Source organism: Cibotium barometz, chromosome 14, assembly GCF_041138505.1.
Source record: "Cibotium barometz isolate CiBa-2024 chromosome 14, ASM4113850v1, whole genome shotgun sequence".
Classification (NCBI taxonomy): domain Eukaryota; kingdom Viridiplantae; phylum Streptophyta; class Polypodiopsida; order Cyatheales; family Cibotiaceae; genus Cibotium; species Cibotium barometz.
This window is the reverse complement of record NC_141059.1, coordinates 54,394,843-54,407,323: the sequence shown is the minus strand read 5'-3', so window position 1 is coordinate 54,407,323 and position 12,481 is coordinate 54,394,843. Positions and strand designations below refer to the sequence as shown.

The 12,481-nt window shown below is 42.2% G+C and overlaps 1 protein-coding gene across 1 annotated transcript in view; it reads left to right on the top strand.

The window, feature by feature from the left end:
• The first annotated feature begins 3,896 nt into the window (after positions 1 to 3,896).
• LOC147632204 (uncharacterized) overlaps positions 3,897 to 12,481 on the top strand; it is a 33,024-nt gene continuing 24,439 nt past the window's right edge. The window contains exons 1-9 of the mRNA XM_086808849.1: positions 3,897 to 4,290; positions 4,441 to 4,540; positions 8,215 to 8,321; positions 8,560 to 8,628; positions 8,747 to 8,801; positions 8,899 to 8,946; positions 9,071 to 9,228; positions 9,437 to 9,675; positions 9,803 to 9,893. Of these exons, the coding sequence (XP_086664975.1) occupies positions 4,027 to 4,290; positions 4,441 to 4,540; positions 8,215 to 8,321; positions 8,560 to 8,628; positions 8,747 to 8,801; positions 8,899 to 8,946; positions 9,071 to 9,228; positions 9,437 to 9,675; positions 9,803 to 9,893 (1,131 nt within the window). The 5' untranslated portion in view covers positions 3,897 to 4,026. The remainder of the gene's footprint in view (positions 4,291 to 4,440; positions 4,541 to 8,214; positions 8,322 to 8,559; positions 8,629 to 8,746; positions 8,802 to 8,898; positions 8,947 to 9,070; positions 9,229 to 9,436; positions 9,676 to 9,802; positions 9,894 to 12,481) is intronic.

Below are 12,481 nucleotides of genomic sequence, written 5' to 3'. Positions count from 1 at the left end.
CACACAAAGGACCTGATTATCCCAGGCCGTCTGAGTGCCCGAAAACACACATCTTTTTGCAGGAGCGTAGCTAAGGCTTTGATACCAGTAAAATGAGAAGACCGAGACCTCGGTAAGCGCACGCACAAAAAATCAGAAAGATAATACCAAATTCGGTCGCAACTGCCCCCCCAAGCATGTGCTCAAAGCATCCCCGCTTGAGTATTTTTATTTCATCAAAAATCGGGTACATGGCTATTTTAGCCCAAGCTTTTTCTATAAGCTTCCTTTTTACAAAAAATAGGATGCATGGCTATTTTAGCCCAAGCTTGCTCTACAAGCTTTCCTTTTTACAAAAATTGGATAGTAAAATATTTCAAAAATCTCACTCCCGTGACACTGCTACATCTTCTAAAATTTTAATAAGATCCAATCAGTAAACATGTGGTTCTCTTGGCTTGTATGCTCTGCCACAACTGATGCTTTTTTCTTTAGCCTTTCACTTCCATCTCCATGTCTACTTTTTCTTTCTTGCCGCACATACCAGATCATGAGATATCTAATCCTTATCATCATTGACATCATGCACAAAACTAACAACAAATGCTAGTGCTAAAGGTAGGAAAAGAACTTCCCTAAACATCTGGATAATCTTGCAAAGTGATTTCCTGCACTGACAAAATACTTAGTACGTATGAACTATCCTGTACGAACTATCCTGTAAGAACTCAACGTAACCACAAAGTCCATTACAAGACCTTGCATTAATTAGCATCCCAAGATAACATCTGCCCCCACTAAAGGTGCAACTATGAAATCCCTAACAAACTTATTTTTCTTTATGTTGAGCAAAGCTCTTGAAACCATAAGCTTGACTGAGTGACTCATACCGGATGGAAACCCAATACGGTCCTATCTATGGCTATTATGTCTACCTTAGCCCAGTGAACAACTCATTGAGACACCACATGTCACCAGCCGGGACATTGTTACAAAAGCCTGGATACTCACTTTTATATGAAGGTACAAGCTTTGGGAATGGGGGATTATTCACTATTCCAGGACTATCTAGCACCGATTCAAGGTTTTATTTGATGTTCACATGTTATTCTCATCAAGAACAAGATAATGGATTCGACTCCTAAATTTTAGAGGAAGTTGCTATTTTTTGCAATCTTTGATGGAACTTTTGTTTACGTCATTATCTCTAGAATTTGACAGAGATTGAAGATTGTCAAAGCGCCATTGTGAAATTAGCCACCATGTAGGATATTTTTTAGAGTTGAAGATTGTGGAATTTATGGCCTTTGGATTTGCGACATGCGGCAGATAAGGTCATAAAAGTGAGACAAGTTTTCTTAGACATGGCATTGTAGCATTTTCTTGCCCCACAAGAGAGTCATCTCTTGGGCGTTTATGAGCTTCAAGCACATTTTTGGAGGCTGAAAACTCTAGTTCTTCACCATTTTTCTTTATCTACAAGCCCACCATAGCCATGTCTAGCTTCGGGAAGGTGATTCTCACTATTCTACTCCATCTTGCACTCTCCAAATGGCTGATTTCCATTAAAATAGTCCATTAGCTTACTGAAATTTTTGGTTTTATGATACATACATATACTTTGGCACTTATGGGTGAGCCATACAGGTTGTTACACTTATAGATGCGGCATATAGGGTGTTACATGGGTTTTTGGTGCTTATGGATGCGACATATAGGCTCTTATACATATTTATGATCAACATGCACGGGGGAAGAATAGATACCAATGTAAAGTGGTGATCCTAACAATGCATGTGTAATAAAAGGGCACTCAAGTAGGGATAATAATAGGCAACTTTTAAATTACTCAAAGCTACCCTACCAAAATGGTCAACCATCTTTGTAGCTAAATATCTCGCCCAATCTAAGGGTGTTCCTGATTGATGAAAGAGGTCCCATCACTACTAAGAAAACGATGCATCAAAAAGAGACATATCTGGCACACTTGACTCATGATAATGCGTTTTGATTTGGAATAAACACTCTTAAGGGATCCATTAGGGACACTAAGGATATGGAGGAGTTTGGACTCAGAGACAACACAGAAACACCACCCACAATTGGATTGCCCTTACTAGGAAGTCCTACTACTCTTTCAATCATCTCAACAGTCACACACACATTCTTTCCATCTTTATAATGCTTAAAGAATGGCATGCAATGTGCAAGATTAATCTTAGAAAAATCCCCATGCAAAAAGTCATGTAGGCCAGCACACCCAAAGGATGTATCACGTAATAGTAAAGGATACTCCTCAATGGTTAAGGGTTTGGGAATAAAGGAAATTTTGGGCTTGCGACCCATGGACGTATGTGTGCAATATAAAGGCAATCATGTAGGATGATCCAAAATTCACCACGAACGGTGGTCTTGGACGAACAAAAAGAGAAAGTCACCGTACCAATGGGGGTTATCATCATCAAGGAAATAGAAAAAGGGAAAGAAAGAACCTGGATTGTGAGGTGTTTTTGGTATCCAAGTCAAACCACAAGGCGAGCTCTAGTCGTCTCTCAAATAAGCTACACAAGATCCCATGTGATGAAGGGAATGCGAATTCACCAAGCTCCATTATGCTGCATTTCACATGTAAAAAGGACATTCAAGAATATGCAAAATAAAGGGGGTTGAGGGTGGGGGTTGAGCATTAAATTATATGTGGTGGCACATTATAGGATGTGTATGTGAAAGCATGTGTATATGCATATAAATAATGTGGTATGTTGCCTCAAGGAATGCACCTGTGCATGTGGTAGTGCATATGTAGTGGCATGCATAGGTGTGTGAGGTCATGTCTAAGGGTGTGCACTCACGTGTTTGAGCGAGTGTGTATATGTGCAAGCACGTGTGTGAGTGTATGTGTATGCACGTGCATGTGGGTGATTGGGTCTATGTCGATTCTATGTGCATGTATGTGAGTGTGTGTGATTGTGTACATGCGTAGTCGTGTGTGTGTGCATGCACATATGCAAGTGTATGACTATGTGCATGTATGCTTGCGTGTGTGAATGTTATATGAGTGCATGCGAGTGTGTGTGTACATGTGCAAGAGTGTGTGTGCATATGTGTGTCTATGTGTGGGTACACGTGTGCATGTACATAAAATTTTTGTTAAGAAAAAAAAAATGATGGTTATTGCTTTTACTTTTTTTTCATTGGTGGAGATGTGTGGTGAGGTGTGCTCACTTATTATATCCTCAAATAAATGCAACTTACATATATAGGGTGTTCCATTTTTAAATAATGATGATAGAGAGAAAGAGAGATACTACCTCCCTACATCACTACCCCCTCTTACCTCCCTACATCACTACCCCCTCTTTACGCTAAAATTTAAATTTGAGTCTTTCACTCTTAAACTCTCCCTTCTTACACATGGTAGAGTGACAAGTGGGTGAATGCTATGGTAAGGGCAAAATAGTGAGAGTGTATATTACACACACATATGCACACACACACACACACACATATTCATATATAAATATATATGTGTGTGTATACATATATATATACATGTGTATATATACTTACACACACGCGCACACACACACATATACATGTGTGCGTGTGTGTGTGTGTGTGCACAGACACACACAGACACACGCACACACACGTGTGTGTATATATATACACATGTGTACATAAATATATACATATATTTATGTACACAAGTGTATATATATATATATGAATGAGAGAGAGAGAGAGAGAGAGAGAGAGAGAGAGAGAGATTGGGATTCCACTAAAAGTAGAAAAAATTAAAACGACCTTCCAAAACTAGTGTACATAATAAGGTGGATAATTATTTATTTGTGAGGAGGAAAACACAATAAAACACTTTATTTCTTTGTGAGGAGGAAAACACCATTCCAGAACCCCTGTTGGGTGGACACACACGGTAGAACATGGGCTCCACCAAGATGTGGGGGACCTTCATGGAAGCATGAAAAGTAACTACCACATTTCTGCCCTTCTCTTATCGGCCTTATCGCCTAAAGGGACTGGGTGATGGACTCGGGGGGCCTCGTGGGTTGCAACCAACCATGGGTGGTGCTGGTGCGTGGTGCCAGCTCTGAGCTCCACTGCCGCCTCTTCAACAACAACAGAAACATCAGAACAAGAGCATGGACTCCCCCATCAGCATTTTCTCTCCGATGCTTGCAAGAGTTCTCAAGTACTACCGTCGAAGGCAACTCTCCCCCTTCAAAGAAAGTGGTAGTAGTGGGAGCAGGCTGGGCTGGCTTAGGAGCCGCCCATCATCTCTCCAAACAGGTACACCCCCACCCTCTTCCGGGCCCCCAAAACACACACACACACACACACTCTCTCTCTCTCTCTCTCTCACACACACCCACACCCCTCTTCAAACATCTCCATTCTTATTACATCTGCAAAATACGACCCACTGTTCGTTCAATACAGGGCTTTGATGTCACACTATTAGAAGCTGGTGCTCAGCCAGGAGGGCTTGTGGCCGGATGGAAGACTGCATCAGGAAAATCAGTAGAGGTTGGAATCCATGGTAAATATCAACGTTTTCTTAGCTCAAACTTTAAATTAAGCTGCTGAAATTGTTGATTCAATGTACTGCATTCGGTATGCTAGCCTGAAAACAAGTTTGTAGTATGCGTTTACTTGAGGGACTGTTTTTGAAAGTTAAAAGATGAAGTTTTCTAAAAAATACTCTTCAAAATCTGTACATATGCCTCTCTGTAGGGGTGGTCTTCTTGTTACTTTCTGGAGCAGCATTGAGAGGTCAGAAATGATGGTTTTGTATTGGATCGCTATCCCTTTCTCCTGAGTATATCCAACGGATATGCCTAGATTGTTGCCTCAAACATCATCGATCTTATTATCCATAGTCCACTGGTGGGGGAGATCATCATCCTTACTTCAAATTTTGCCTCATATGCGTGATCATAGCTTGGACTTCTGTGGGCTAGGTGAAAGAAAAGGTAGTTTTTAGACTTAGTTTCTCTCCTTTAAATCACATTTTCACGTCGAGGGCGGTTATTGAAGAGGTACATGCCACATTTCAGAATTCTATTTGTGTTTTGTAGACTCAAAGGGCTTTTGATTTTGATCCACACTGTTTCACTAAGTGGTGGGACTTCTATACATGACCAGGGTAGTACCTTTCGGAGACTTTAAAGGCATGATATAGTGAAAGAGATGGTTCCCTTGCATGTCCATTTTCACGTTCCATGGACAAAGAGCTTAGTGTTTGACTCCATAGTTCTTTCAGCAGCTACATATGGATCAACACTCGTAAGCGTTTGACCTTGATCAAGAGGATTGGCCAAGATTGAGAGGTTGCAGATTATGTCCTCCAGGATCAAGCCCTCAGTGCCACTGTGACGCACCTGCAGAGTACGATCAAACTAGGACAGCCCTGTCCGTGTTTAGGCAGCCTTCATCAGGGATGGGATGCCCATGGTGTCTCAGGAATGATTCTGGCAGGGAGGTTGGGCAGAGATCGGGCAGCAGGCTGACCAGCAGCTAACCATTTGACCAGCATTTTCCAAGTAAGAGACTTCTATTAAGTAGAGAGAGAGAGAGAGAGAGAGAGAGAGAGAGAGAGAGACCACTAGAGAGAGAGAGAATATTTGCACGTACAATAATGTTGATCGATTAATATAATAACTTGCACCAAGTACATGCTTTTGTAGGCAAGAAGCCTTATCTCTTGGCCTCACACAAACCATAAGTCAATGACACATGTCACTTGAGGTGACATCACTGCCTAGGTCACACACACTTATATACTCACATAAGAGTAGGTACACACATATAAGCACACTTACACTTATAAGAGGTGTTCACACCTATACACTTACACATTGTGGACACGCACGACGACTTCAAATCCAAACAAAACTTCATCTCTAAAAATATCTCAACTCATAGACATTGTATCAAAGGTGCTTCACCAAGTTCCCCCCATTTGCTTAGCTTAAAGGGTGGAGATTTGGCATACTGCTTTAGCCCAAGTGACATGAAACACTTCATGCATGGTCCAATTGGAAGGTAACTTCAACTTCATAGGCACCTCGTTGATCTTTTTTAGAATGGGAAAAGGTCTGAAACTCTGAAACGACAACTTTGGGCATCACTTGTTCACATGTTTCAACCTTTGTTATATAATCCTTAGAAATACCCAAGCCACTTCGGAGAATTTCACATCCCTTCTGTCCTTGTTGGTCTACCGAGTATAGGCCTCTTGTGCTTTGGCCAAGCTATCCTTCATAGACTCTAAGATCTCCTGGTAAGGTTTTGTCACCAATCGGTTAGCTTCGGGCAACAATGACTGGAACGGTCTTCCAAACGCCACTTCATATGGAGTCCTGTCAATAGCTAAAGAAAGAGAGTCCTGTCAATAGCTAAAGAAAGAGAGTCATTAAAAACTGCTCGAACCAAAGGTGAATACTGTTCACACTTACCTAGTTAATCACGAACATAACACTTCAGCATGTCGAACGCCGATTGATTGTAAATCTATGTTTGACCGTCCGTTTGTGGGTGGGATTTGTGGGTGGGATGCACTAGAAAATTCAACTTAGTATCAAAATTATCAAACAATGACCTCCAAAAATGATTGGTAAACTTGGCATTGTGATTTGATACAATAGTCCTAGGTATGCCACCAATTGGGTACCAATGCCAGATAAATAGCTTTGCAGCATCTTCGGCAGTAACATTAGCCTTGCAAGGAATAAGAATAACAAATTAGCTTAAATGATCAACAATCATCAAACAATGCATGTTATGGTTGCCTGGACTAGGAGGCAAATTTGTCACAAATTACATAGATATATCTAGGAAAGGTCTTTCGGGAATCGACAATGGTTGTAACAAACTTGCTTTCTTCCCATGCGATGCTTTCACCTTTTGACAAATTGGACAATGTTGCACATAAGTGAACATCTCCGGCCTCATTCTAGGCCAATAGAATTGCCTCTCTATCTTCTCGAACCTTGAGATCAAGCTGCTATGACCGCTAGTGATGGCATCATGGAGAAGAGTTGCTCGAAACTGTTTCAAGGTAATGCATTTTGAGGTAGTATCATAAAGATTATTTGATAAGTTCCCTTGGAGGATTAGAGAGACTATCTAGTCAAGCAAAAAAAAAAAGGGAGGAAAAGGACACAAACGGCGGCAAGAAGAACCCAGCCAGAGTCAAACACTCCTCACATCTTAGCCAGTGTCAAACACTCCTCACATCTTTCTTTCATGACATTGTGTTGGAGACAACACATGTTCTCTTGCTATTTATCATTGTATGGGCTCCAATGTCAAAGGGCAAATATGTAGCCGTAGTGTGTAACTACGTGTGAACACTCCTTATGAGTGTATTTGTGTGTTTACGTGTGAACAATCTCTTAGGATATATTAGATATTATGCAAGTGTGCAAGTGTGTAGGATGCTTCTTTGGGAAGAACTAATCCAAGTTTGATGTGAGTCAAAAGAAAAGGCTTTATGCCTATAAAAGCATGTATTTGGTGGAGGTTTTATTATTCAATACAATCCTCATGGAATCGTGCAAATCCTCTCACTTGAGCTTGTGTTTCTCTCTCTAGCCCTCTCTCTCCTTGTCTCTCTAAGTTTCACCAATGGCTATCTTCAAGCCACCATAGCTATGCACTCTAACCCTAGTGCTACTGGTTTAGAATTGGAACGCTGATCTCGAGAGCCATATGACGAGGCGAAAGTGCAAGTGCACCAGTTCAATACTTGGCAGTTTCTATCTATTTGTCACTTACATTATGCATTGTTGAGGTTATATAGGGGATGCCCTATGCATCTCCTACCACAGTACTCACACAAACTGTATCATCATTGGTCTCATGGGCAGATTCCTCCTCTGAAGGTGTCTTTCTTTCTTGGGCAACAGCGACAGGACTGGCATTTCATTATGTTTCCCATTGGCACTAGGTACAGATCTCTTGGCACTGACACATACAACAGCAACAACAACAACACACACAATGCCCTCCTCCAGTTGATGTAGCCTCCCTTGCAAGCAGCCACTGAGGGCCATGTTTTTTTTCATTGTGCATTATGGAGGTGGCTTTGCATCGGTGATCATTGTGAATTTTCAGAGTACATGGATGCGACATTGTGATGACATGACGCTGCTCCTTTTTTTTTTGGGGTCAAATTTCTGTTATGCTTACTCTATATCCTTGGAATGGCAGGCTTTTGGTATCCATACCAAAACATTTTCGCTCTGGTAGATGAGCTCGGAATACAACCTTTTACACAATGGACTCAGTCTTCTCAGTATTCACCCAATGGTTTAGAGGTATTCCTAAGACCTACATTCAAGTATCCTTTGTTTCAACTTTCACCTGAAGTTTGACTCATGCCAATGAACATGTGTGTAAGCTGCCTACGCAGGCCCTGCCAGCACTGGAAGACCCTTCCCCTAGCAACGCCTAGACCTCATGGAGTTGGGATTGTTAAGGGGGGAGTCTCCCCCATCCTTTGTTGTTGTGCTGTAAGTTGACCTTGACTTTTGTATTTTTATGGAAAATCAACAGGTTGAGTCTCCGATTTTCCAGACTCAGCCACGATTGCCTACTCCTTTAGGGACCTTTGTTTACACTCAGGTTTGTGATGCAACCAACTGCAGACTCCCAATTGGTTGATATCTTTACTTTCCAGCATAATGATCCATCTTGTATCAAACCCCATACTGATGGTACATGGAATGGGTTTTAATATCAGTTCAAAAGGCTTTCTCTAGTGGATCGTCTGACTGCCCTTCCGCTCATGTATGCAGGTGAAAGCCACATTTACATCAAAGTGGGCAATGGTTTCATTTTTGAAAAAACAAAGTGAAAGTAAATACTGCTAATGCAGTGTTTCTACTTTTCCAGTGATTGATTTTGACAACAGTGATGCTGCATGGAGAAATTATGACAAAAGTGAGCAGAAACACATGCACACACATGTATTTGAAATTATGATAAAAGTGAGCAGAAACACATGCACACACACACGTGTATTTGAAATATTATATTAATGCCTCTAGATGTTCTATTGTCATAGGAACTGCACGAGAGTTATTTAAGGAATTTGGATGCTCAGAACGGCTATACACGGATGCATTCAATCCTATGCTGTTAGTCGGCCTTTTTGCCCCAGGGGAACAATGTAGTGCAGCGGCAGCACTTGGCATGCTTTACTTCTTCATTCTTGCTCACCAGGTGGTAGCTCTAACAACAACAAAATATCATAGATGTCACTTATTTCTGTTTTTGATGGCCTTGACTATGTATGTTTGTATGTGTGCGTGTGTGTGCGTGTGTGTGGATGTATATGCACACATGCATGCATGCATGTGTTTATGTATTTTATGTATGTATGTACGCTTTTTGAAGCACAAAACTCACTTATCATTATCTTGCTTTCTAGCAAGACTTTGATGTGGTTTGGTGTAGAGGAACTGTTGGAGAAAAGATATTCAAGCCTTGGGTGGATGCCATAGAGAAACGTGGGTGCAGTTTTCTTTCTAAAAGAAGAGTTACCGACTTGCTTCTAGATGAGACAAGTGGCAGCATCAAGGGTGTGGTATGTGGAAATGAGACAATACCTGCCGATGCTGTTGTCTTCTCCGTAGGCATAACAGGACTGCAACGTCTTGTTGCAAACAGGTAGCAGTTTTGGGTAGTTGATCTGAAGCATTGTCTTTGAAAGGAAAATCATCAATTTTCTCAACATGTTACATAGAAGAATTAATTTATCCTATGTTTTATTTTTTATGTTGCATATGGCCACCAGTTCCACTCTTAAAACTCGGGAAGAGTTTTTGAATGTTGCAAACCTTGGGGCCATTGATGTCCTTGCAGTGCGACTCTGGCTTGACCGTAAGGTAAAGCATATGGACCTGTAAAATTACCATTTTTTTCGCTACATGCAGTGCTCCTTAACCTTAATCACCTTGGGTATTGCATCTTAAATATGAGATATATATTCTTGGTCATGACTGTCATCATTTGGGCATCATCCATGCTTCTGACCTCTAGACGAGCTTTCGACCTATGAACGGGCTCCATAGTGTGGACGCGACACCTCAGAATGGGAGGGACTTATGTCTACACCAGGAGTCATGTGGATTGGTACCTCGTGGCAAGGGACTTATGTCTATGCCAAGGGCCAGTAGGCTAGATTTGGTAGGCTTGGGGACTTCGGTTTGCGCCCAGATCGAGAGTATGGTATTCCAGTTTGCAAGGAGTCGTTATGTCTATGCTTGGAATGATTGCCAATTACAAGCTAAATGAAAGGGAGATTGTCCAATACATTTTGTGCATTGCATGGCAATTGTTTTCATGTGAAATGTTTTAGTGCCTGTAAGATTTGTATGTTTAGTTTAAGAGCAGGGGATGCCCTCCTCTAAACGGTTCACGTGAAATTGTATTCTGATGTTGCTTGGGGCTGTGAACGTGTGGTAGGTGTGACCCTAAACTCTTTGTTTATTTGTATAAGATTTATTGCTCATTTTTGTGTTTTGCAGATGAACACTTCATTAAAGTGTGGGCAGACAGATTGTAAGTGAGTTTGTGCGTTTTACTTCATCCGGCCAGCCAAACATTAAACATGCGCCCTCTTTTATTAATAGAAGTGTGAACACCTTTAAAAAGGTGTGGGTACCCTCTCCACTTATGGGAGAGGGGTGGCCTCATGTGAAGTGGCTCAATGTGGCACCACCTTCCAACATGAGCCTCACGACTCTCTCTCTCTCTCTCTCTCTCTCTCTCTCAATCATACTTATTGAAAACTCCTATAGAAATGAAATGATATATTAACGTCTCTAAGAGGCCATAATGGCCTATGAGACCAAAAGTGAGAGTACATCTGAAGTTGGTGTCTCATCAAAGAGAACAACTAAATGAGACTAAAAAGTACAATAAACTGATTGTCCTATAGTTATAAGAACAGAATTGTAAGACTCCGAGATGATACTGAGTAGAAAATACTAGAAAATACTGAAAAATGTATATCAGGTAGATCCATGTATGCTAATCAGTTGAAGTGTTGCCCTCTCCTTAGATCAAGTATCTCCGCCATGGGGCTGTCTAGAATGGAGAGGTCGTAGAAGCGAGGTAGGCGCCTCCGATGCCGAGCAATAATGGCTTTGATCTGGCGATGGTGAGGATGCCGTGGTCGGGATCCTGGTGGGCGTGGCCGACGAGCACAACATAAGATAATTGCTCTATCAGTGGTGACTCCTTGGGAGCGTGGTCGGTGCCCTGATGGCCCAATGGAGGAGGTATCAGGAGCTGTGTGGGCTGGGTTGCTGGTGCTGGTGCTGGTGCTGGTGCTGAAGAAATCTGTCAGGGTCCTCTGTCTAGGTACATCATGGCTCGGCCTCCTGTCTGCCAAGAGGGTCTCTCTGTTTCTCCTGAGCTCAAGTAGAAACAATCCCAGGCATCTCTGATCCTCAAACTCCATGACCCTGCGTAACGGCCCAAAACCCTCTCGGAAGAGGCAGTGATATCTCCCTCGGATCTCATAATAGACTGTACATCGGCAAATGTAGTGTTCCTCTGTCTCTACCTCCTGGTAGCATAGCTGACAAATGCAGTCATCCAAGATCTGATGCACATATCACCCTGTCTCAATCCGCAGCTGGCGTGATGAGGTCCGGATTTGTCCAATGGCACAACGTATCCCATGTGATAGGTGTACATCCATGTATGACGGGCGGGTGATAAAATCATCTGGTGAGAGGTGTAGAAAATGGCTCTTGTAATGAGCCATTTTTGTGCCTAAGGGCTCAAGGGGGCTACAAGAGCCATTTTTGTGCCTAAGGGCTCAAGGGGGCTAGTCCATGTCCGCTTTGTGTTCACTCTGATGACATCCATCTTGATCACGCGGTTTTGCTCTGAGCGGGTGAGATCCAAAAATGGACAATCCAGACTGTACTAAAAGTCCTTCAAACGCTCCTCATGATATAGCGGAGGCATTGGCTGAAGAGGCTGTAAGCGTATGAGATGCCATGGAGGCTTGTAGCGCATGCCTAACCCATATCTTCGGCATGCTGCTGGGAAGGAGATAACATAGCCTTTATCATTGACCATGTCCGCCACGAAATGTACACCCTCTTGTGACCGGAAGAAAGCTTTCCGTGGCTCAAGACGGCCTAATGAAGCACGAAACAACCTACTCCAATGTATGCTTTCCACCCGTATGGTGTTTCCAATCCCATGCCATTCTAGTTTCTTTGTCAGTAATTTCCAGTCCATGAGTAGCGTAGAGCTGTAAGGGCAGCCTGGAATTTTCTCTCTAAAGTGCCCGAAAACTACCTTCCAGTAATCTGTGGTCCATGCACCAAATGTGGCGGACTGCAAAGTGGTGCACATACTAACATATGTGCCCATGGCTGTTTTTGAGCCGCAAAATGAGTGAGCAAAGTGGCTTTCCTTGCAATAACATGAGTACAAAGGTTGAGAATGTTGA